Here is a 26953-nt window from a genome sequence, read left to right as displayed (position 1 = left end):
AGACAAAAAAAAAAAAAAAAAAAATAGTATATGCTCATATCTTCTGTTTTACTCAAACTCAACATATTTTGGAAAAAGCATTTTGGCAAATGTTGTATTACACTATATATTACATACATATTTTTAAATTATATAATATGTATTACATATACATATTATAACATGTTAGATATCATCTACCTAAACAATATATACTCCAAGTATTTTCACTTGTAGTGGTAAGCTAATTTTCTCCTAATATACTTTCAGTCATCCAAAAATTACTGAAATTATTTCAAGGGATTTAAATATCTATATTTTTTAAAGTTTTTAAAAATTTTTATTCATTTTGACAGAGAGACAGAGACCATGTGCACAGGGGAGGGGCAGAGAGAGAGAGAGGAAGAATCCCAAGCAGGCTCTTTACTGCCAGTGCAGAGCCCAACGTGGGGCTCGAACCCACCAACTGTGAGATCATGACCTCAGCCAAAACCAAGAGTTGGATGCTCAACCAACTAAGCCACCCAGGCACCCCTAAAAATCTATATTTTGGGGCACCAGGATGGCTTGCTCAGTAGAACGTGCAACTTTTGATCTCAGGGTTGTAAGTTCGAGCCCCAAGTAGAGATTGGGTATAGAGATTACATAAAATATTTTAAAAAATAAAAATAAAAAGATGAAAATCTGTATTTTAAGAGGAAACTCAGGATTGAATGGTGAACAGTAAGACTAAAACAGGTCTTAAAGAAGTTTTGAAATTATTTATAGTAGTGAATTCACAGAAAGTGAGGTTCACAGTTTTCTTCAAAACGACTTAGAGAGGAACCCACATCATTTACATGCTCCTAATTTACATTTTCTCACAATTTACCCTATTTTTCAGTTCCATTAAATTTCCTTTATGATGTTTTAATTTTTTTAAGTTTATTTTGAGACCACAAGCGTGAGCAGGGGAGAGGCAGAGAGAGAGGGAGTGAGAGAGAGACAGAATCCCAAGCAGTGTCCGGGCTCTCAACACAGACCCTGAAGTGGGGCTCGAACCCATGAACCTTGAGATCATGACCTGAGTTGAAATCAAGAGTCAGACTCTTAACTGACCTAGCCACCCACGTATCCCTATGTTTTCATTTCTATTATTTGTACTTAGGTCTCAGAAAACTCCACCCTGCTATCATTCTTAGGTGCTGATATTCTCCATTTATTCCCCTCCCTGAACCATCTCCTCCTACCAGCTCTGCAGCCCAGGAGGTGACTGCTAGCTGGCCTCAGACCCTGCAACATACTACTTGTAGGCGATGGAAGAGAGGGCGTAGAGAAAGTCAGACCATTCCCTCCTGTTCCCTCCTGGCTTCATTGCTAGGTCTCTGGCAGAGCTGCATCCCTTCAGGACAATCAATCAGGCCCTCAGGCCACAGTTCCACCCTATTGCAGGCTCCTCCTTCAGCTCTCAATCTCTTCTTTGCTGTCATAGGCCTGCTCTGCCCATGACTAAGTCATCTTGATTCAGTCTTTATTTGAAACATCTGCTGTGAATGGTTTCCTGCCAGGACTCTGATACACGCTCTATCCTTGAAATGCACACACTTAACACTAGACAAAGGCCTGAAGTGTGAAGATGAACAAGTTTCGTTAGTGACCAGTTGTAAGATTTGCTGTGCTACTTGTATCTTCAGAAATTTGTAAAGTAGGATGATGACACCTTCTCCACTGGACTTTTTAGTAAGGATCCAATGACACTATATTATATTTTGTGCAGATGGTAAGTTTAAAGATGATGTTGGGGAGCACCTGAGTGGCTCAGTTGGTGGAACTCCTTGAGCTCCGACTTTGGCTCAGGTCATGATCTTGCAGTTCATGAGTTTGAGCCCTGCATTGTGCTCTAAATGTGTAGAGCCTGCTTCGGATCCTCTCTCTCCCTCTCCCCTGCCCATCCCCCTCCCTCTCTCAAAAATAAAATAAACATTAACTTTAAAAAAATAAAAAATAGGGGTGCCTGGGTTGCTCAGTTGGTTAAGCTTCCAACTTTGGCCCAGGTCATGATCCCCCAGTTCGTGAGTTCAGACCCTGCGTTGGCTCTGTGCTGACAGCTCACAGGCTGGAGCCTCCTTCAGATTCTGTGTCTCTCTCTCCCTATGACCCTCCCCTGCTCATGTTCTGTCTTTCTTTGTCTCTCAAAAATAAATAAATATTAGCCAAAAAAACTAAAAATAATTAAAAATCAAGATGAGGTTGAAAGATAGTGGTAAGCTATGATCTACCTCCAATAAGCATAAAAGATAGAGCATAAGAGTACTGGAAATAAACCCTAAAGGGCTGGGTAAAAATGCTGGTTCTGCTACTTATTAGCTTTGTGACCCTGGGTAAGACTTATCAACTCAATAACCTGCCATTTCCTTATCTATTGAGTACAGGGCAGAGCACAGGGAGTTCCCACTCACTGGCCACCCTCTGTATAACTAATCANCTTTTTTTTTCATAGCACAGTGAATTTTAATGTCACACTGCACACTTTTGGAGACACCCCAAAGATGTCCAGTTATTCCACTTTATATCCAAAGGAAATAAAAACACTAACTCAGAAAGGTATCTGCACCCCCTGTTCACTGTGGCACTATCTACAATAGCCAAGATATGACAACAATCTAAGGGTATATGAATCGATGAACAGATAAAGAAAATGTGGTGTATATTTACAACGGGATCTTATTGAGGTATAAAAAAGAAGGAAATCTTGCCGTTTTTAACACCATGGGTGGACCCTGAGGGCATTAAGCTAAGTGAAATAAATCAGGCAGGAAAAGACATATACTGGGGCTCATGGCTGGCTCATTTGGCAGAGCATGCAACTCTTGATCTTGGGGTTGTGAGTTTAGCCCCACGTTGGGTTTAGAGATTACTTAAAATAAATAAACTTAGGAGTGCCTGGGTGGCTCAATCAGTTGAGCATCCAACTTCGGCTCAGGTCATGATCTTTTAGTTCATGAGTTCAAGCCTCTCATTGGGCTTGCTGCTCTCAGTGCAGAGCCTGCTTCTCATCTTCTGTCCTGCTCTTTCTCTGTCCCTCCCCTGCTCACACGCTCGCTCTCAAAAATAAAGAAAATTTAAAAAGTTAAAAATAAACTTTAAAAAAAGAAAAGAAAAATATATACTGAATGATATCACTTACCTGTGGTATCTAAAAAAACAAAACAAACAAACAAACAAAAACCCCGCAGAACTCTGTAGTCAGAGAGTATTCTTAAGTTTAGGAGACTTGCTGTAATAACCCCAAACGAAAGGGAGGATTAGGAAAAGCAGGTGTTAAAAGAGTGTCATTAAAATTTTTTATTTATTATATTTTAAAAAACTTTTTCTTAATGTTTATTTCTTTTAGAGACAGAGCAAAAGAGCACAAGCAGGGCAAGGGCAGTGAGAGCCAGAGACAGAATCTGAAGCAGGCTCCAGGTTCCGAGCTGCCAGCACAGAGCCTGATACAGGGCTCAAACCCACAAACTATGAGATCATGACCCGAGCCAAAGTCAAATACCTAACTGACTGAGCCACCCAGGCGCCCCTAAAATTTTTAAAAGCAATATGGCTAAACTGCCAATTGCCCAATAAAAAAATGTTCTGATTTTCCTGATGCACATTGAGCAATAATCCTCAACAAGATGTCGGCCAACCAATCCAACAACACATTAAAAAAATTATTCACCACAACCAAGTGGAATTTACACCTAGGATGCGGGGCTGGTTCAATATCCGCAAAACAATCGATGTGATTCATCACATCAATAAAAGAAAGGACAAGAATCACATGATCCTCTCAATAGATGCAGAGAAAACATTTGACAAGACACAGCATCTTTCCTGATAAAAATCCTCAAGAAAGTAGGGATAGAAGGATCATACCTCAAGATCATAAAAGCCATAGATGAAAGACCCAAGGCTAATATCATCCTCAATGAGAAAAAACTGAGAACTTTCCCAAGGTCAGCAACAAGACAGGGATGTCCACTCTTGCCACTGTTATTCAACACAATATTGAAAGTCTTAGCCTCAGCAATCAGACAACACAAAGAAATAAAAGGCATCCAAATTGGCCAGGAGGAGGTGAAACTTTTACTCTTCGCAGATGACATGATACTCTATATGGAAAACCCAAAAGACTCCACCAAAAAACTGCTAGAACTGATCCATGAATTCAGTAAAGTGGCAGGATATAAAATCAATGTGCAGGAATCGGTTGCATTGTTGCTATACACGAACAATGAAGCAAGAGAAAGAAATCAAGGAATTGAACCCATTTACAATTGCACCAAAAACCATAAAGTATCTAGGAATAAATCTAACCAAAGAGGTGAAAAATCTATACATTGAAAACTATAAGAAAGCTTATGACATTGAATAAGACACAAAAAAAATGGAAAAATATTCCATGCTCCTGGATAGGAAGAATAAATAATGTTAAAATGTCAATATTACCCAAAGCAATCTACATATTCAATGCAATCCCTATCAAAATAACATCAGCATTCTTCACAGAGCTAGAACAAACAATCCTAAAATTTGTGTGAAACCAGTAAAGACCCTGATTAGCCAAAGCAATCTTGAAAAAGAAAACCAAAGCAGTAGGCATCACAATCCCGGACTTCAAGCTGTATTACAAGCTGTAATCATTAAGGCAGTATGGTACTGGGACAAAAACAGACACTCAGATTAATGGAACAGAATAGAGAACCCAGAAATGAACCCACAAACATATGGCCAACTAATCTTTGACAAAGCAGGAAAGAATATTCAATGGAATAAAGACAGTTTCTTCAGCAAGTGGTGCTGGGAAAACGACAGAGACATGCAGAAAAATGAACTTGGACCACTTTCTTACACCATACACAAAAATAAACTGGGGGCGCTGGGTGGCTCAGTCTGTTAAGCGTCCAACTTCGGCTCTGGTCATGATCTCACAGTTCGTGGGTTCCAGCCCCGCGTTGGGCTTTGTGCTGACAGCTCAGAGCAGGGAGCCTATTTCAGATTCTGTATCTCCCTCTCTCTCTGACTCTCCCCTACTCACGCTGTCTCTCCCTCTCTCTCTCAGAAATAAATAAAACATTAAAAAAATTTTTTAAATAAATAAAAAAATAAACTCAAAATGGATGAAAGACCTAAATGTTAGTAAGACAGGGAGACATCAAAATCCTCGAGGAGAAAGCATGCAAAAACTTCTTTGACCTTTGCCATAGCAACTTCTTACTCAGCAGGTCTTCAGAGGCAAGGGAAACAAAAGCAAAAATGAACTATTGACACCTCATCAAAATAAAAAGCTTCTGCACAGCAAAGGAAACAATCAACAAAACTAAAAGGCAACCTATGGAATGGGAGAAGATATTTGCAAATGATATATCAGGTAAAGGGTTACTATCCAAAATCTATAAAGAACTTATCAAACTCAACACCCAAAAAACAAATATTCCAATGAAGAAATGGGCTAAAGACATGAACAGGCACTTCTCTGTAAAAGACATCCAGATGGCCAAACAACACATGAAAAATGTTCAACATCACTCATCATCAGGGAAATACAAATCAAAACCACAATGAGGTACCACCTCACACCCATCAGAATGGCTAACATTAAAAACTCAGGCAACAACAGATGTTGGCGAGGATGCAGAGAGAGAGGATCTCTTTTGCACTGCTGGTGGGAATGCAAACTAGTGCAGCCACTTGGAAAACAGGATGGAAATTCCTCAAAAAATTAAAAATAGAACTACCCTACAACCCAGCAATTGCACTACTAGGTATTTATCCAAGGGATACAGGTATGCTATTTCGAAGGGACACAGGTACCCCAAAGTTTATAGCAGCACTAACAACAATAGTGAAAACATGGAAAGAGCCCAAATGTCCATCAACAGATGAATGGATAAAGAAGATGTGGTATACATATATAATGAAGTATTATTCAGCAATAAAAAGAATGAAACCTTGTCATTTGCAACTACATGGATGGAACTAGAGGGTATTATGCTAAGTGAAATAAGTAAGTCAGAGAAAGACAAATACCATATGACTTCACTCATATGAGGACTTTAAGATACAAAACAGATGAACATAAGGGAAGGGAAGCGAAAATAATATAAAAACAGGGAGGGGGACAAAACCATAAAAGACTCTTAAATATGGAGAACAAACAGAGGTTTACTGGAGAGGTAGTGGGAGCAGGGATGGGCTAAATGAGCAAGGGGTATTAAGGAATCTACTCCTGAAGTCATTGTTGTACTATATGCTAACTAACTTGGATATAAATTTAAAAAATAAATTAAAATTTAAAAAATAATAATAATGTAATTCAAAATTTTAAAAAATGACTCAATCGTAACAGACAGTTAATGCTCTTTGTCAGCTGGGACTTATTTCAAACAAATCATCTACACATTACTTTTGCTTCTGCATGTTGTTTGGGATTCTCACAAAATGGACAGTGGGATCTATGAGGGAGCGTCCCCAAAATGAGGATTCCAGGAGATCCAACAGGATGTTGCAAAGGCTTCTGATGGCCAAGACTTAGATGTCTCAAAACATTATCTCTGCCTACTCAACAGTTCCAGCCAGTTGCAAAGGGCAGGCCGAATCAAGGGGAACAAAGATAAGGTTTGAATGCTAGGTTTGGGGGCCATCTTTGGAGACCACCTACCAAACGTATTACCTTTTGTAAACATCCAGTTTTCCAAAACAGCTACACTAATGTATAGATGCTCCAGGCCTTCCACATCCTCATTAATACTTGAAACTATCAGTACTTTTAATTGTAACCATCTTGGTGAGTATGTATAGGCATATAACTGAGATTTTAATTTGCATTTTCCTAATGGGTGTGTTGCTGAGCAGCTCCAAATCTAACCACTTAAATGATCTCTGATGTTGTTTTATTTATTATTTATTTGTAGAAATCTATATCTATTTGAAATACATATTCTATGTCAAATATATCTATCATTCATACCCTCTTATATGTGGTTTGTCTTTGCCATCTTGATAATGTTGTCCATTTATGAAAAAGTTACTAATCACAATAAAATCCAAAATATTTTTTCTTTTAAAAAAATAAGACAAAAAAATCCCAAAAGTATCTGCATATTTACATTTTAGACAACTGCTTTCAAATCTGTTACCAAAACTATTCCTTTAATTGCTGCAAAGTAAACATTTGTTATCCTCATTCTGAATATTTTGATTTAATCAGTTTAACTTATGTTTTGTTCCTTATATTAAAAATTCTAGCATTAATCCTCAATGGGGAAAAACTGAGAGCTTTCCCCATGAAATCAGGAACACGACAGGGACGGCCATTCTCACCTCTGCTGTTTAACATAGTGTTGGAAGTCCTAGCATCAGCCATCAGACAACAAAAGGAAACAAAAGGCATCAGATTTGGCAAAGAAAAAGTCAAACTTTCACTTTTCACAGATGGCATGATATTCTACATAGAAAACCCGACAGACCCTACAAGGAGCCTACTAGAACTGATCCATGAATACAGCAAAGTTGCAGGATACAAAATCAATGTACAGAAATCAGTTATATTTTTATACACCAGTAATGAAGCAACAGAAAGAGAAATCAAGAGACTAATCCCATTCACAATTGCAGAAAAAAACTACAAAATACCTAGGAATAAACCTAACCAAAGATATAGGAGATCTGTATGATGAAAACTAGAGAAAACTTATGGAGGAAATTAAAGAAGACAGAAAGAAGTGGAAAAACATTCCATGCTCATGGATTGGAAGAATATAGTTAAAATGGCATTACTACCCAAAGCAATCTACACATTCGATGCAATCCCAATCAAAATTGCAGCAGCATTCTTCTCAAAACTAGAACAAACTATCCTAAAATTTGTATGGAACTACAAAAGACCCCGAATAGTCAAAGTAATGAGGAAGAACAGGCCAAAACAGGATGCCAAACAGGAGGCATCACCATCCCAGACTTTAGCCTCTACTACAAACTTGTCATCATCAAGACATTGGCACAAAAACAGACACACAGACCAATGGAATATAATAGGGAACTCAGAACTGGACCCACAAATGTATGGCCAACTAATCTTTGACAAAGCAGGAAAGAGTCTCCAATGGAAAAAAGACAGCCTCTTTAACAGATGGTGCTGGGAGAACTGGATAGCAACATGCAGAAGAATGAAACTAGATCATTCTCTCACAGCATACACAAAAATAAACTCAAAATGGGTAAAGGACCTGAATGTGAGACAGGAAACCATCAAAACCCTAGAGGAGAAAGTAGGAAACAACCTTCTTGACCTCAACCCCTGGCAATTTCTTTCTTGTCATGTCCCCAAAGGCAAGGGAATCAAGAGCAAAGATGAACTATTGGGACCTCGTCAAGATAAAAATCTTCTGCACGGCAAAGGGAACAATCAATAAAACTAATAGACAATGGACTGAATGGGAAAAGATAGTTGCAAATGACATTATCAGATAAAGGGTTAGTATCCAAAATCTACAAGGAACTCACCAAACTCCACACCTGAAAAACAAATAATCCAGTGAAGAAATGGGCAGAAGACATGAACAAACACTTCTCCAAATAAGACATCCAGATGGCCAACAGACACATGAAACGATGCTCAGTGTCCCACATCATCAGGGAAATACAAATCAAAACCACACTGAGATACCACCTCATGCCGGTCAGAGTGGCTAAAATGAACAAATCAGGAGACTGTAGATGCTGGCGAGGATATAGAGAAACGGGCGCTCTCCTACACTGTTGGTCAGAATGTAAACTGGTGCAGCCCCTCTGGAAAACAGTGTGGAGGTTCCTCAAAAGATTAACAATAGAACTCTCCTATGATCCAGCAATAGCACTGCTAGGAATTTACCCGAGGGATACAGGAGTGCTGATGTATAGGGGCACATGTACCCCAATGTTCATAGCAGCACTCTCAACAATAGCGAAAACATAGAAACAGCCTAGGTGTCCATCAACAGATGAATGGATCAAGAAGATGTGGTTTATCTATACAATGGAATACTACATGGCAATGAGAAACAATGAAATCTGGCCATGTGGAGCAACAGGGATGGAACTTGAGAGTGTTATGCTGAGTGAAATAAGTCAGGCAGAGAAGGACAGATACCATATGTTTGCATATATAGGTGGATTAGGAGGAACTTAACAGAGGACCATGGGGGAGAAGAAGGGAAAAATAGTTGGGGAGAGGGAGGGAGGCAAGCGGTGAGAGACTGTTGAATGCTGGGAACAAACTGAGGGTTGATGGGGGAGGGGAAGGGGGTGATGGGCATGGAGGAGGGCCCTTGTTGGGATAAGCACTGGATGTTATATGGAAACCAACTTGACAATAAACTATTTAAGAAAAAAATAAAAATAAAAATTCTAGCATTAGAAAGTAATCCAAGGTGATTTTCATCAAAGTTATAAATTGAAATAGCATGTCCTCCACCTTTCCGGGTTACTACCCACCTGCTACTCCAGCATAATTTCCATTAGGACAATTAGATAATAAGGGTGGTGCTTTAAAATAAAAAGGGTTGTTTTCAATTTGTTTAAAATGCAGGAATACTACTTTTCCTGTTTCTCCCCTCTCCCCTCATCATTCCATTATTATCTCCAAAAATGATAGAATCAGGGACAATGATTCCAGCTGGAATGCTGGGCATAATTACATCTTTTAAAAACTAGCATTATATCATTCTCAACATAGACCACTTTCTGATAAAAGTAGATCACTTCAGGTTTCTAAGAAGATCTTTAAAAACTAAAAGGCTGAACTATATGTTAGCACCCATAAATGTTCTTTAAATGAAAATCTTTTTTTAAATGCCTTCAGCTGAATTGCAAAAAAACCCTCCTAACCTAAAGTACACCAATTTGTTCAGTTTATTCCTGTAATTAAGCTTATTTAAGTACGTAAATAACTAGCAAGTGTGTATGGGGTGGGGGGAGGGATGAGCTTAAACCTCTAGAACAACTAGCAAAAGAAATGGCTCCATTTCTGATTATAACATAGTTTGAAGATGCAAATGACTTTTTAATGCCTCATGCATTCAAACAACAAGCATTTATAAGTGCCTACATGTGCCACTAGGAAACAAATGACAGGAGGAAATTTCTTCAGCAAATCTACATTGTCCATTCCCTCCTAACTGGCAGTCTGATTCCAACTGGCTTAGACAAAGCTATACTAGGTGTGATCTATTCCGGTCCACTACCAGTTCAGAGGGATGTCCAAGACACAAGCATAATTCTCAAACCAATCTGGAATTCATCAAAAAAAAAAAGTGAAAAATATCCCTCAGTCTGAACCTGATTGAAATTCTGATTTCAAGAAATTGAAGTGACCTTCCAGGCTTCTCCTGGATTATCAAAAACTGATGCTAAGGAGGGAATGAGAACACAAACACATCCACAGAGAGGCATAGGGATACAGAAATTCACAGAGACACAACACTCACACAGACACATGGATAGGCTGACAGCCAGAAGATTCAGAAAACGAAGTATTTACTAAAGGAGTATGTGGTCACCAGGTGGGCAATATGAGTGGAGCTAAACAAAAGGATAGGATGAGATGTAGCCTTGGCAGACCCAGAGGCAAGAGAAGGTCCTAATCTTATACGAGGATCTTCAAGCAGTTTGTCACAGCTGGTGCTTTAACAGCAGAGAACTGAGACAGATGAGGCTGGCAAAAGACAGGGACCAGGCCGGGGAGCCTGGGTGGCTCAGTTGGTTAAGCACCGGACTTCGGCTCAGGTCACTGACCTCACGGTTCATGGGTTCGAGCCCTGTGTCAGGCTCTGTGCTGACAGTTAGATTGGAGCCTGGAGCCTGTTTCCCTCTCTCTCTGACACTTCCCTGCTCACGCTGTCTCTCTCTCTCTCTCTCTCTCTCTCTCAAAAATAAATAAAACATTAAAAAAAAAAAAGACACGGACCGGGCCCTCAAGGACCTTGTAGAACACACTAATATGTCTGTACTTTCACCCGAAGGCATCAAGAACCCTTAAGTAGGAGAACGGTATAATCAGATTATGTGTTAGAAATATTGTTCTTGNTGGAATATTACTCAGCAATCAAAAAGAATGAAATCTTGCCATTTGCAACAATGTGGATGGAACTAGAGTGTATTATGCTAAGTGAAATTAGTGAAACAAACATCATATGATTTCACTCATATGTAGAATTTAAGAAACAAAAAGATGAACATAGGAGAAGGGAAGCAAATATAAAAACAGAGAGGGAGACAAACCATAAGACTCTTAAATACAGAGAACAAACTGAGGGTTGCTCGTGGGGTGTTTAGTGGGGGGATGGGCTAACTGGACGATGGGCATTAAGGAGGACACTTGTTGGAATGAGCACTGGGTGTTATATGTAAGTGATGAATCACTAAATTATATTCCTGAAAATGTTATTACACTACATGTTAACTAATTGGATTTAAATTAAAAATAAAATAAAACTAAGAGGGGGAAAAAAAACAAGAAAACACTTGGCTCTTTATTTCCCCAGTACTTGAAATGGGCACATTACCTGAAAAAGACAAAACATTACCAAACATAAGGTAAGAGTAAGCCAATATATTTTTTTAATATTTTTATTTATTTCTAGGAGAGAGAGAGAGAGAGAGAGTGAGCAGGGGAGGGTCAGAGAGAGAGGGAGTCACAGACTGAAACAGGCTCCAGGCTCTGAGCTGGCAGTCAGCACAGAGTCCGACGCGGGGCTCGAACCCATGAACCGCGAAATCATAACCTAAGCGAAAGTCAGACGCTTTACCGACTAAGCCACCCAGGCGCCCCAAGAGTAAGCCAATATTAAATGAACACATAACTACAGGGGTGCCTGGGTGGCTCAGCCAGTGAAGCATCTGACTTTGGCTCAGGTCATGATCTTGTGGTTTGTGGGTTGGAGTCCCCCATCAGGCTCTGGTAACAGCTCAGGGCCATAGCCTGCTTCAGATTCTGTGTCTCCCTCTCTGTTCCTCCCCCATTTGCACTCTGTCTCTCTCTCTCAGTCTCTCTCTCTCTCAGTCTCTCTCTGTCTCTCTCAAAAATAAACATTAAAAAAAAATTTAAAAACTGAACACCTAACTACATATATACAACTCAGAAACATCTGGCATTTGTGAAAAAGATCTAAGCCAAGACAATGCAGCTTACAGAACTCCAGAAAAAGAAAAAAATTTCCATTGCTAAAAAATCTAAAGTATTTTCAAGGCCTTTCTGAGCTATGTGCTAATAGTTCCCCTTCCTTAGTCTATTTGTAAGAAGCAAATAATGAACTAGTAGGGTCTAAAATTACATCATCAAGTTGTAATTTCCTAAAAATGATTTTTAAATTGTATTTTTAAAAACTATTTTAGGGGTGCCTGGGTGGCTTAGTCGGTTAAGCGTCCGACTTTCGCTTAGGTCATGATCTCGCGGTTCGTGGGTTCGAGCCCCGCGTCGGGCTCTGTGCTGACTGCCAGCTCAGAGCCTGGAGCCTGTTTCAGTCTGTGACTCCCTCTCTCTCTGACCCTCCCCTGCTCACGCTATCTTTCTCTCTCTCTCTCTCCTAGAAATTAAAAAAAAAAAAACTATTTTAAAATTATTTTTAAAAATTTGTTAATGTTTATTTTTTAATGTTTATTTATTTTGAGAACATGAGTGGGGGAGGGGCTGAGAGAGAGGGAGAAACAGAATCTGAAGCAGGCTCCAGGCTCTAAGCTGTCAGCACAGAGCCCGACACAGGGCTTCAACTCACGAACCATGAGATAGATCATGACCTGAGCTGAAGTCAGATGCTCAACCGACCAAGCCACCCAGGTGCCCCGAAAAATGATTTTAAGAAACCTGCTGAAATATCTAACAATTACACTTAAAAATATTTTTACTACAGAATATAATAAAGAGGCTAAATTGGATAAAATATTGAATAGCTAGTTACCTACCACCCAGCTTTATCAAATCTTTATATTTTAACATATTTACTCCAAAACTTAAGTAGTAAAACATTAGATACAGCTGAAGCCTCCCTTGGTATCCTATTTCCTCAGAGAAATTATCCCCATGCTATGCAACAGTCCATTTTAGAAATACATTAGGGGCGCCTGGGTGGNTCTCTCTCTCCTAGAAATAAATAAAAATATTTTTAAAAAAATAGAAATACATTACATTTATCCAGTTTTGTGGCATCTGCTAGTTATCCCCACAAAACAGACTCTTCATCCATTTTTCTGCTGAGGTGTTTTTTCTTCTGTTTTTGATAGTTATTTTTGTAATCTAGATAACAATTCATAATCAATTATTTTATTTTCTTTAATGTTTTATTTATTTCTGAGAGAGAGAGAGAAAGAGAAAGAGACAATGTGAGCAGGAGAGGGTCAGAGAGAGAGGGAGACACAGAATCTGAAACAAGCTCCAGGCTCAGAGCTGGCTGCCAGCACAGAGCCTGACGCAGGACTCGAGCCCACGAACCATGAGATCATAACCTGAGCCGAAGTCAGCTGCTTAACCGACTGAGCCACCCAGGCACCCCTATAATCAATTATTTTTAATACAAGTATTTTCTCCCAGTCTATGTTCTGCCTTTTCACTTTTTCTAGGATGCTTTTTCTTGGCTAAAAGTTTTAAATTTTAGTAAAGTCAGATGTATCCATCTTTATCATAATAATTTAGGCTTTCCTATCTTGTATAGGAAATTCTTGGTATTCCCAGGTTCATAAAGGTACTCCTCTATATTTTCTTAAAGAAGTTTAAGACATTAATTCTATGTAATTTATGTTTATGTTTAAACAAAATCTACCTAATTTTATTTTACTTTTCACATAATCAATTGTTCTCAGCCTCACATACATATTTATTGACTAGACCATCTTCTTCCCCACTGATTTTCACTGCCATGTCAATAGTACATCAAGTTTTCATGCAAGTTCTGAACTTTCTACTTTGTTCCATTTGTCTGTCTGATGGAACACTGAACGGTTCTGTTGACTAGAGGCAGGTATATATAAAGAGAAGTAATGGGAAATTAGACAGAAAAGCTACACCAAGTACACCTTAAGTAGAATTGTGAATATAATGAATGGTCTCCCACCAGCCTTCAAATCTGCTCAGGCAGCACTAATTTAGAACAGGAATCAGCAAATTATGACCTGTGGGCCAAACTCAGCCTGACACCTGTTTCTATAAAGGTCTGTTGGAGTACATTTATTTATGTATTTCTGTGGCTGCTTTGACTACAGCAGGAGAAATGAATAACTGGGAGAGAGGTCATATGGCCCCCTAAGCCTAAAAGGTTTCCTCTGTGGTCCTTTAAAGTGAATATTTGCCAACCCGTGATCTAGAGATTTGACTATCACTTCAGCATAGATCCCACAGTATTGATTCCTCTTTATGGCCTATGAAATTTTGCTTCCACAACCAAAGTAGTCAGCTTTGGTTGATAAAGACAGAAAACATTCCAATCCTCAACATTATGAAATAGGGCTATATCTCTTCCTTTAAATTCATTTCAAGGGACTTATTAAAGACATTTCATCTATGTTGATGGCATAATTTCACCTTAGGAATTATGACAAAACTTAAAATATAATGGAATGTACTGGTTAATTATTCTGTAGATGGAAACAGGCCTGTTACACTCTGTTTCTTGAATTTCAGATTTTAAATGAGTCTAAGATGTGTTAGTTCTCAAAAAACAATGTGGTATGACTCCTGATCGTACTTCTCACAGACAATGCCAACATTGGGTTAGGACATGATTTTGCTTCAGCTTTCATAAAAATTTGATACAAGAAACATTCATTTAAAAATATTCCTGATCTTTAAAAAAGCCGTAGCTTTAGATGTTGCCCATTTAGTACTCAATGTTGCTTATGGTTTTCTAATAAAGGGATCAGGGAAACTTTCCCCAAATCATACTGCTCAATCTATTTTACCTATAGGAAATGCTGGTTCTAAGAAGAAGAATGGAGAGGATAAGTGTTCACTCCTTTAGGTGGAAGAGAGAAGGGAAGAACTGAGGATAAACAGTAAATAGCCTAGTCTTGGATCCAGACAAGTCGGGTTCCCACATCTCCCAGGAGGAAAGGCTACAGCCCAGCCCTCCAGGTACCCTGCTTATAGCCTCCAGGTCCCATAAGCCAGAACAAGAAAAGCATCAAGACCTGAGATTTGCTGGCGTTAAAGGCTGGGCAGGTCTTTTCTATGTGATCTACGCATTGTTCTTAGGAGGATAAGGACAGGTATCCAAATAAAGGATGATAGGATGTAAGAGGAAGTTGGAAGTAACTTCTCATTAGGGAAATCCTGAAAATTATTTTTGTAGAGAGCAGGAGGAAAACGAAAGGAATGCTGTGCCTTCCACTCCTATTCCCAGGTCTCTTAGGCTATGATGTCTCCTCCCAAGAGATGAAAAAACCTGGCTGCCTGTATACCCCTGATTAATGGAAACAGAGATGTTCACAGTAGCTCCACAACTCTATTTAATTCTCTCCCTCCCTGACTCTAGAAATGCTTGATTTGGCTGTGTAAAAGTAATTCTAATTATAGTGATTTACATGAACCACTTACCATTTATGCCTAATTACCTCACAGCACAATAACAATTATGCATACATTAAATGTGTCAGATTAACCTGGTGGTAGGTTTTATTTGATAACAAAGGTAAAGTGTTCATAAATGCTCATTCTTCATAGTTTGTTGCTTCTACACAATGGTCATCTGCTCATAACTTTTTCAAATTTTTAATAGAGAAAACATCATTATACAGGTACATCAAAGTAGCCTAATAGACTGCCACCAGTTTTTTCCTCATCAATAATTCAGATGCATTTTATTTTAATATTATAGCTTAGCTTTACAGCAAATTTCTTAAGAGTACTATGGGGGGGAAAAAAAGTCCACTATAATGAATGTTTAAATATCTGCATTAACAACTGCCCAGGGGCACTTGGATGGCTCAGCTGGTGGAACACAGGACTTCTGATCTCAGGGTCATGAGTTCCAGCTCCATGATGGGCATAGAGCTTACATTAAAAACAAAAAACAGGGGCGCCTGGGTGGCTCAGTTGGTTGGGCATCCGACTTCGGCTCAGGTCATGATCTCACAGCTCATGGGTTCAAGCCCCACGTTGGGCTCTTTGCTGACAGCTAGCTCAGAGCCTGGATCCTGCTTCAGATTCTATGTCTCCCTCTCTCTCTGATCCTCCCCTGCTCACGCTGTCTCTCTCTGTCTCTCAGAAATAAATAAAACGTTTTTAAAAATTAAAAAAAAAACAAATACCTGTATTACTAAGTGAAATAAGTCAGAAAGAGAAAGAAAAATGTTGCATTTTTTCACTTATACACAGACTTCTAAAAAAGTGAAATTTGTAAAATGGTTACCAGGGGCTGGAGGGTGGGAGAAATGGCAAAATATTGGTCCAAGAGTACAAGCTGTCAGCTACAGGATAAGTTCTAGGGGTCTAATGCACAGCATGGAGACCAAAATCAATAAGACTATATTATATACCCAAAATTAGTTAAGACAGATCTTAACTGTTTTTATCACCAAAAAAATGGTAATCATGTGAGAGGATGGTGATATTAACTAACTTCATTGTGGTCATCTTTTGCAAAACACGAGTATCAAATCACCACATTGTACCCCTTGGACTTTCATAAGCTATATGTAAATAATTTCTTAATATGCTTAGAAAAAAAATAAAATCATAAATCCTACTTTCCAAAATCAACAAGTTTAAAAATAAAGTTCTCCTTTCACTAAAAAAACCCAGGAGCCCAAATTTTCCTTCCCTGATACTTGGCATATCAGTGCTTATTTTTAGATAAAATAGGTGTCCAACTATGTGGTTAATTAATCTTCACCAAAGCAGGAACCCAATGGAAAAAAAGACAGTCTGTTTAACAAACAGTGTTAGGAAAACTGAACAGCAACATGCAAAAGAATGAAACTCGACCACTTTCTTACACCATACACGATAAATTCAAAATGTATTCAAGACCTAAATGTAAGACACGAAACCATTAAAACCCTAGAAGAGGACATAGGCAGTAACCTCTTTGACATCAGCTGTAGCATCTTCTTACTAGATATGTCTCCTAAGACAGGGGAAACAAAAGCAAAAATAACTACTGGGACGTCATCAAGATAAAAAGCTTCTGCACAGCAAAAGAAACAATCAACAAAACTAAAAGGTAACCTACAGAATGAGAGAAGATAGTTGCTAATGACATATCCAATAAAGAGTTAGTACCCAAAATACATAAAGAACTTTTACAACTCAAAAACCCAAAAAACTGGGGCGCCTGGGTGGCTTAGTTGGTTAAGCGTCTGACTTTCGCTTAGGTCATGATCTCACGGTTCGTGGGTTCGAGCCCCGCGTCGGGCTCTGTGCTGACTGCCAGCTCAGAGCCTGGAGCCTGTTTCAGAGTCTGTGACTCCCTCTCTCTCTGACCCTCCCCTACTCATGCTGTCTCTCTCCTAGAAATAAATAAAACATTAAAAAAAAATTTTTTTTAAATAAAAAAAAAAACCCAAAAAACAAATAATCCAGTTAAGAAATGGGCAGAAGACATAAATAGACATTTGTCCATAAAAGACATACAGATGGCTAACATACACATGAAAAGATCACTCATCATCAGGGAAATAGAAATCAAACCACAGTGATATACTACCTTACACCTGTCAGAACAGCTAAAATTAACACACAAGAAACAAGTGTTGTAAGATGCTGAGAAAGGGGAACCCTCTTACACTGTTGGTGGTAGTGAAAACTGGTGCAGTCACTCTGGAAAGTAGTATGAAGGTTCCTCAAAAAGTTAAAGATAGAACTACTCTATGACTCAGCAATTGCACTAGTAGGTATTTACCCAAAGGATACAAAAATACTGATTCAAAGGGATACTTGCAACTTGATGAGCCCAAATGTCCCTCAACTGATGAATGGATAAAGAAGATATATATATATATACACACACACTAGAACATTACTCAGCCATAAAAAAAAAATGAAATCTTGATGGAGCTAGAGTGTATTATGCGAAATCAAATAAGTCAGTCAGAAAAAGACAAATACTGTCTTTAAAAACTGGCCCTCAGGCTGATGCTACTCCTCAGTGAAGGATCCAACGCCCCAGAGGGAACCATCAGGGATTTCCTCTCTTGCCCTTCGGAGGGATCCTTCCCTCCCTCTCCTTTCTCTCTTCGGATCTTCAGTGATCTAACCCTAGTACTCCTCGGACGACTGAAGGTCTCTGGCCAGGGCAGCTCCCTGGTGTGGTCTGGAAGGTCTGAGGGTGAAGGACCCCTTCCCTCTCCTCTATTCAATAAACTTCTAGCTCTTTAAAAAAAAAAAAAAAAAACTAAAGCTTTTATATATGTTTTATTCTAATTATATTAGATGTTTGGGTCTTTTTCAACGTTAAAGATTTGGCAAGCTTAAGAAACTACAGGACAAATACAACCACAATGAGATGTTGATCTGTCCACAAAAGACTTATTCATAGTAGCATTAGGATTTAACAAATACAGGCTTTCAGTAGACATGTTTAAAACTACCCAAGATGTCTAATCTCTTACTTCTATTAGATTACAACTACACCTTAAAACCAGGAATCCTATATACTAAATATTACATTTACTTACTGCTAAATAGCTGTCAATTTACTAGGCAGACCCATCACTGCCAATTCAGAAATCAAAAGGGAAAGTGTGGGAGAACACCCCAAAAAAGAGCCAAACAACAATTAAAAGAAAAAACAAAACCATGTTGAATTGGCAACCAGATACATTAATGATTTTAAAGGATACTTTTTACTAGATGTGAGTTCACCAGTCACAGTAAAATGAACCCTAAGGATGATACAGAATGAAGAGCAGGGGGAAAAAAAGGACTGTATTTCTAAAAGGGAGAGGGAGGACTAGAAAGAGAACAAAGTAGAACATTCATGAAAGCAATTTAACTCTCAGATAACCAAGAACCCAGTTAAGTAAAACATCCTATTTCCTGGCTATGACACAAAACGATGCCAATATTTTATTTAGAAGACCATCTGTATTACAAACTATAATTAGGTACACAGTACATAAAGCAGTCTACATTTTCCAAACTTTTTGGCTCTTTACGCACCTATAAACTTTTGGAAAATATTGGAAAAAGAAGGGGTGGCCATCTAAAGGGATAACTCATTATTACTTCCTATAACCGGTGTGCTGGACTGGCCACAGTGGCCACCACACTCACAGTCTACTTCTAGAGGGGGAACCACCATGCTCACGGGAGCCCTGGATGGTACCTTATGCAGAGATCTGATCTGTATAAGATCTGGCTAGTGGCCTCTGAAAAACCTGGTGTGAAAGCTCTGCCCAAACAGGGATAATGTGATTGGATGTCCTATCAGGTTCTTACTCAGGAATTTAAACCACTGATACAGGAAGAGAATTAATAAGCTGAGAGAACAAACAGAAATGGAATGGACATGGGGAAAGGAACAACAAAATAAGTGAATGACATGAATGGCAGAGCGCTGGAGAAAGACTCGGCAAGTACCTGCTACCACTGCCAGTCAAGTCACCGGTGGCTTTCAGAGCCGCTGATGCAAAGCCCGCTGAGGCCTGGCTGTACAGGGGAGATGCCCTTCATTGTTATTTGCATATGTAGTCTTACTCTAAATCTCTATTTCTCTCTGTAACCTAAATGAATCCCTTCCCCATTTAACCAAAAGATATTCACACAATGGCAGCCTTTTTCTTTCCATAAAAATAAAACTAAGTATACGCTAAAGATTTTTTTAAGTAAAATTACTTTGATTACAGGTTTTTAAAAATTTATTTGAGAGAGAGGTATATGTGTGTGTGTGTGTGTGTCCACAAGCAGGGGAGGGGCAGAGAGAAGGAGAGACAGAATCCAAAGCAAGCTCTCCACCATTAGCACAGAGCCTGATGCAGGGCTCAAACTCACAAACCATGAGATCATGACCTGAGCCGAGATCAAGAGTCAGAAGCTTAACCAACTTCACCACCCAGACACCTCTAGAGTTTTTAAATAAATAAAGTACTACTAACGTATGTAATACAGAACCTTTTCGCTAAAGGCCTCATAAAAACAGAATAATTGTGTTGGTGGGGGAAAGATGGTTTGGCCAGTTAATTAAAAGAAAACTAGTTTCTCTGAGCCATATTCTAATTCTTGTTACTATTAATATCTCTCATAATTTAAAGATGACACTGCTGATGACAATGGCTTCTATAATGGGATAAGGAGGGGTACCCGGGTGCCTCAGTTGTTTAAGCGTCGAAGACTTCAGCTCAAGTCATGATCTCGCAGTTCATGAGATCTAGCCTGCATCAGGCTCCAGGATGATGGCTCAGACTGCTTGGGATTCTCTCTCTGTCTCCTTTCTCTCTCTCTCTCTCTCTCTCTCTCTCTCTCTCTCTCTCTCTCCCCCTCCCTCCCTCTCTCCCTGTCTCCCTGTCTCTCTCTCTCTTCCCCTCTCTCTCTCTCTCTGCCCCTCCCCTGCTCATGCTCTGTCTCTATATCTCTCTCTCTCAAAAATAAACATTATAATGGGATAAGGAATGGGAGTTTTCCTGTTGGCTCAGAATTTCTGCAAAAGTTCAAAGCTAAGGATAAGGAGAAGCAAGTTTCCCCTACATTCTAAAGAGAGTATTAGTCATATCCGTGTAGGAATTACTTTAAAAACAAAAACAAAAGGCAAAAATCTCCCTAAAAACAAAGTGGAACCAAAGAAAGTAATCAAGGTGGAAAGCTATTAGCTAAGTAAGGAATGCTGTGGCATCCATCTCCCCCAGACTAACCTCATGCTAAGAGAGGTGGTCCCTAAGAGAAATATCCAAAAAGACTAGGATTGAGCATATGACAAAATGGACATCCCCCTCCCCAGTCGGATGCTTGTTGAGGTGAGGAAATCCACAGGCAGTTACCAAAGCAGGCTATGGCAGTGTTTGTGGAAGTACCTGACACATGTTCCCAGGAGGCTGACTGAAGCTGGAGTATGGATTAGAGAAAGGAGATGTGACCTAAGTGGACACCATAAAGGGTGTGCTGGCTAGAGCTGTCCTGAAAGGACAAGAAAGTTAAGTGAAAAGGCAAGGGGAGCCAGCAGAAAGCAGTGGTGCAAGGTGTTCAACTAGAGTCCTAAGAGGTCCAAAAACGGAGCAGTGGGGAAGTTCTCCCAGGGTCCAAAAGAACCCACCATTGTGCCCCTCAACAAAGAGGTAGCATGTCAGTGTCTACCACACCAAAGGCTCTTAACAGGTCACTTAAGACTCCGCTGTTTCACTCTAATCTTCCATCCTTCTCATCCTGACCCTGGAGAAGCCAGGCAAGCAGAGAAAGGAGGAGGGGGAGAAGGAGAGAAAGGGAAAGAACAAATCACTCCACCTTCTGCACTGCTGATCCTGGGACAGGCCTGAGCTAGAGACAGGGCAAGTTTTTGAATTCCACAGCTGTCATTTGGACTAGACTACGTCGGTCATTACCTAAATATGAAGCCATCTGAATCCCCCACAAAGGTAAAAGAAAGCTATGGAGCATCAAGAGATCGGGAATAGAGATCCAATAGAGCTTGTTTAAAGGAACTGGTGAGACATCTTGAAGCGGTTTCATGATTGTACCAACTGCACTTAATCCATTTTATAAAATGCCTTCACTTTTAACTGGTCTTTAATATCATACAAACCTTACCTTTGAAAACAGGCCTCCTGTCTCTATACTATATCCTTTAAGGTCCTCATGTAATTTCTGCAAACACTGTATGACTCTTCTTTGATGTTCATCATCCTTTAGCTCATGAGCTTTGATCAGAAAGTCATAGTGGTCCAGTGGTCCATGGCAAACAGCCAAAGCTTTTGAATAAACCTCTGTAGCCGCAGTTGGAGACATAATCTCAGTTGCTTGAACTGTATAGGCTATAAACAAAAATATATAGACTTTCTTAGAGGAAGGTATTTAATAGTACTCCACATGTTTCTTAATGGTCCCATTAAAACCTTTCAGTTACAAGCATGTATATGTGAGCAGTTATTGTAAATCTCTTTTTGATGAAAATAAAACACATTATGTTCAATAAATATAATCATCTCCTTTTAATAAAAAGGAGTAGGGGCACCTGAGATGCTCAGTCAGTTAAGTGTCCAACTCTTCATTTTGGCTCAGGTCATGATATCATGGTTTGCAAGATCAGGCCCCTGCAGTGTCAGTGCAGAGTGCGCTTGGGATTCTTTCTCTCCCTCTCTCTCTGTCCCTTCCCGGATCACACTCCTTCTCTCAAAATAAATAAACATTAAAAAAATAAAATAGGGACGCCTGGGTGGCTCAGTCAGTTAAGCGTCCAACTTTGGCTTAGGTTGTGACCTCACGGTACGTGGGTTCAAGCCCTACATCTAGCTCTGGGCTGACAGCTTGGAGCCTGGAGCCTGCTTCGGATTCTGTGTCTCCCTCTGTCTCTGCCCTGCCCCCACTCGCACTCTTGCCTCTCCCTCTCTCAAAAATTAACATTAGAAAAATTTTTTAATAAAATAAAAAGGAATAAACTCCAAACCCCATAAACTATCACTGTAACCTCTCTTCTAGAAAACTTAACCTGCCACAGAGTCCCTGCCTTGTCTCTACTCCATTAAATAAGTCACTTGGGTTCATCAGATCCTTCCCCACAGCAGGGCTGGCCCCTCTGAATTAGGCCTAATTGTGGCTCTTAAGTACCAGAGACACAGAGACTAGTCACAAAGGGTTTTCTACTGGCCCTTTATTCTTTATTCTCCAAAAACACACAGCATTCAGATATTTCCACATTGATGTCAGCCCTCTGCTTATAAGTTTCCTTCCCTTTTCCACAACTTTTAAGTTGGACATAAAGAGCTGAAACACAATAGAGTGTCTATTTCAAAGCTTTTCTGATCCTTTTTTTAGCTTCTCCTGGAAGAGAAATGATTGGCTGTGGCAAGATCAATCATAACTATTCCTTATCTGGGGCAGGTTCAATGAGCAGAAATTCCCTATTTTTATTTTATTTATTCTTTTATTGAAGTATAGTTGAGATACAATGTTACATTAGCTTCAAGTAGACAACAATTCTGTACCCTGTGCAATGCTCACCACAATAAGTGTAGTCACCATACAAAGTTATAATATTATGGACTAGATATCTCTCTCCCTATTTTGTAAAAGCAACAATAAACAGCAGCAAACTGGCACATTTTTAGATAAGGCTGGTTCCCATCTTTGAGTCCAACAAAACTTTTGCAAAGATACACTGCAAGTATTATTCTTGTTTCACTGAATACCATGTTTCCTTTGTTTCAGTAACATGAAAATTACTTACCTTGGGGAAAAAACTTAATAGTCAAGGTTATTTCCATCTTTTTCCCAAGAGAGAGAAAAAAATTCTAAATAAACCATGAATGTTGGGGAGAGTGCAGGGCTGTCTTCTTCCTTTCTGAATAAAAGTTTTAGCTGTGTACAAGGCTGCCCAGCTTAATAACCCATTTCTGGCCCCTCAAGCAGCCAGGCACGGCCGTATGACCAGTTCTAAACAATGGGATATCACCTGAAACATGCAGCTCTGGTACATGCCCTTACAGAGAAAGGGCAAGCCCTTCCTCCTCGCCCACTCCTTCTTCTAACTGCAATGTAAGTATAGCGACTGCAGCTGAAAAAGCCAACCTGGCAAGGAGAGGCCCACAGAATGCTGAGCAAAGCAGAGCAAAGTTCTCCAACAACGCTGAGCTGCCAAACCAGCTCTGGACCACCTATTGGATTTTTATGGAAAAGAATAATAAACTTCTGTCTCGCTCTTCAACCAGGTCCTCAGCCAATCATCCATCAATACTACTCATTTTATATAGGAAATACTCTAGGCCATCCCCTCCCACTCTTCCTCATACCACCACCCTAGCTGGGGCTCTCATGGTCTCTGGCTTGGCCTCCCTGCCTCTGATCACCTCCACTGCCCCCAAATTTACCACAATCTCTAAATTATCTTCCATCAACTACGGAAATGATCTTGCTAAAATCCCAATGTGATTTTATCAATATTTTTCTTGAAATTCATCTCACTGTTTAAAGGACGGTTTTCAAACATAATTTTAACAGCAGCACCTTTTTTTAAATATATAAAATCTTCCATGGAATCCTAAATTTATTAAAAAGAAAAGTGGAAGGGGGGCACAAAATCCCACCCATCTCCCTCATTTCCACAACTGTACCACCCCCATTCCCAAAGCAGCCCCTGAAACCACTTGTCCAGCTTATAGAATCACATTAAGTACAGAAAAGAGTTGGCACAGCAGGCCTGAGATTACTGTCCTTGGAAAGGTCTGCATGCACGGTGGGCCATTGGCTGGGAACTTGGATTCCAAGAGGGTTCCCAACATTTCCAGAAATGGAAAGAGTGACTCACTGTGCCTGAACTGTTTATACCATGTACAAGCAACACGGTTTATGCTGAACACCTAGTTTCCCTCTACACGTCTAGAATCTTGGTACATGCTAAGCAGAAAATAGCTATGTGACTGCCCTCACCTCACCCTAGGCACTGAGTCTCTAAGGAGCTTCCCTAACAGACATTTCACATCTGTTGGCACAATTTATTACTGGAGAAACTAAGCATGTCTTATGTGACTCCACTGGGAGAAGACTTTTGGAAGCTTGAACCTAATTTCTTCCAGATTTTGTCCCATGTGCCTTTCCCCTTTGTTTGTATCCTTTTGCTGTAATAAACCGTAGTCATGAGTACAACTACATGCTGCGTCTTGTGAATTCTCCTAGCAAGTCATCAAACCTAGAAGCAGTCTTGGGAATCCCCAAACAGAGGATCCCCATTCTAGAGTTCAAGAAATCCAGGGGGCACCTGGGTGGCTCAGTCGGTTAAGCATCTGACTTCAGCTCAGGCCATGACCTCATGGTTTGTGGGTTCGAGCCCTATATCAGGCTCTGTGCTGACAGCTCAGAGCCTGGAACCTGCTTCAGATTCTGTGTCTCCTTCTCTCTGACTCTCCCACTGTACTCTGACTCTCTCTCTCTCTTTCAAAAATAAACATTAAAAACAAACAAACAAAAAGAAATCCAGAATAGGCCCCCAGTCTGCATTTCCAGACTACTCTCCCTCAACTCTCCAAAAGGCATCCACTGGTACAAAAAAAGATTATCTATCACATGTAATGGGTAGCAGGGTAATAGAGAATATCAAGGTTGCTTTTTTAATTTTAAGCGGGGGTGGAGGGGCAAAAAAAATGCAGCAGTAATATATCAGATCAACTGGCACTAGCAAGTAAAAGAAATTTGGGTACTGAGAAACTGGTTATGAAACTATTCCAGGCGAGAAATAATAAAGGCCTAAATTGGGATGGGCAATGCTAGAAATGTCAGGAAGCTGGTTAGAATGGAAAATGCAAAGGCAGATTCAATAATGGGAGTTGCCTTTCAGTCAGGTGGATTACTTACCACATCTCAAATAGTCTTTCATTTCATAGTCATGCCTTTGTTCATACAGATTCCCTGGCTGGACATCCTCCTCTTCCTACCTCGGCCAGCCTGATCTCTCCCTCGCAAAACCTCACTGTCCTTCAAAGTCCCTCAGCTCCCTACCATCAAAACCTCCAAACTCACCTAGATTTACCTCATCCTTTTCTCTCTCCTTAGCCTAAGAGTTGTTTCTCATTCCATCAAGGATATTAATGCCTTCTTGTCCTCTAATCAGAGGCTTTCAAATTTTTGAAACCTCTTTAATAATCATGAACCAATATTCACTCATGTATAAATAACTGAAAAACAATTTTCATGAAATAAGATATTTAGTAAGAGTATAAAATGATTTAAAAAGAAAACTATGCATGATATACTCTGGTATTTTTAATAATATTTTACTATATATAAATATGTGACCTATATATGTGCTATGTGCTAAGAACTACTAGATTTAGTTGTATTAGTTTCATACCAATTCAATCCTTTCCTATCTTCAAATTATATAATAACAACAAAACCCGTCATAACAACAAAACCCTCCTTTCCTTCACAAGCCAAACCACTTGAGTTACCTTTACTTTTTCTGGCCAGTCCTTCACATCCTGCTCAGTTCTCAACCCACTGTGGTCAAGCTTCTACTGAGACAGATGTTGCCAAGTTCACCCAAGGCCTACTGTTCCAAATCCAGGAGCTACTCTTCAGTCTTCATATTCCTTTTCACAATCATAAAATATCTTTTTTAAAGATAGTCATTAGAGGGGCGCCTGGGTGGCTTAGTCGGTTAAGTGTCCGACTTTCGCTTGGGTCATGATCTCGCAGTTCGTGGGTTCGAGCCCCACGTCGGGCTCTGTGCTGACTGCCAGCTCAGAGCCTGGAGCCTGTTTCAGTCTGTGACTCCCTCTCTCTCTGACCCTCCCCTGCTCACGCTGTCTCTCTCTCTCTCTCCTAGAAATAAATAAAACATTAAAAAAAAAAAATTTAAAGATAGTCATTAGATAGATCAGGGCTGTGGGCAAAGTATGTTGTTTCTCTTGGTCTGTAGAGAGGCTTAGAGTTCTTTACTTCTATTTTTTTTTACTAGCCTAACATCTTTATTTAGTAATATATACTTCACCTGCATTTTTCAAAAAAGAGAACCAAGGCACACTGATGTGTTAGCAGGCATAAAAAGAGAAATAGCAGTTATCCAGTTCCACATGTAAGGAGCCTGAAAGGTGCCACGCTATCCTAACAATGAAAAAGCTGAACAGACTAAAAACCAGTATCTCTTCCTAGATCCATAGGACAAGGGTGAATGCAGGCCAAACCACTGCCCCTAAGATTAAAGAGAAAGACAGGTAAATATAGGGAGTAATCGCTCACCAGAGCAGAGACTCATAAGTAGAAACCACCCCAGGAACCAGTGCCAGGGTAGGAAAGCCTGACAAATTGCTGGAAGCTCAATGTGGACAACTCAGAGTTAAAAAAAAAAAAAAA

At 39.7% G+C, this 26953-nt stretch overlaps 1 protein-coding gene across 2 annotated transcripts in view; it reads right to left on the bottom strand.

Annotated features, from left to right (window-relative positions):
- AFG1L (AFG1 like ATPase) overlaps positions 1–26953 on the bottom strand; it is a 190560-nt gene that overhangs the window by 135160 nt on the left and 28447 nt on the right. For both annotated transcript variants that reach the window (XM_077780052.1, XM_077780053.1), the window contains exon 2: positions 21698–21921. In XM_077780052.1, coding sequence (XP_077636178.1) covers positions 21698–21921 — 224 coding nt within the window. The remainder of the gene's footprint in view (positions 1–21697; positions 21922–26953) is intronic.

Source organism: Crocuta crocuta, unplaced genomic scaffold (genome assembly GCF_008692635.1).
Source record: "Crocuta crocuta isolate KB4526 unplaced genomic scaffold, BGI_CrCroc_1.0 scaffold147, whole genome shotgun sequence".
In the NCBI taxonomy this organism is placed as follows: Eukaryota; Metazoa; Chordata; class Mammalia; order Carnivora; family Hyaenidae; genus Crocuta; species Crocuta crocuta.
This window is presented reverse-complemented; position numbering and strand designations above follow the sequence as displayed.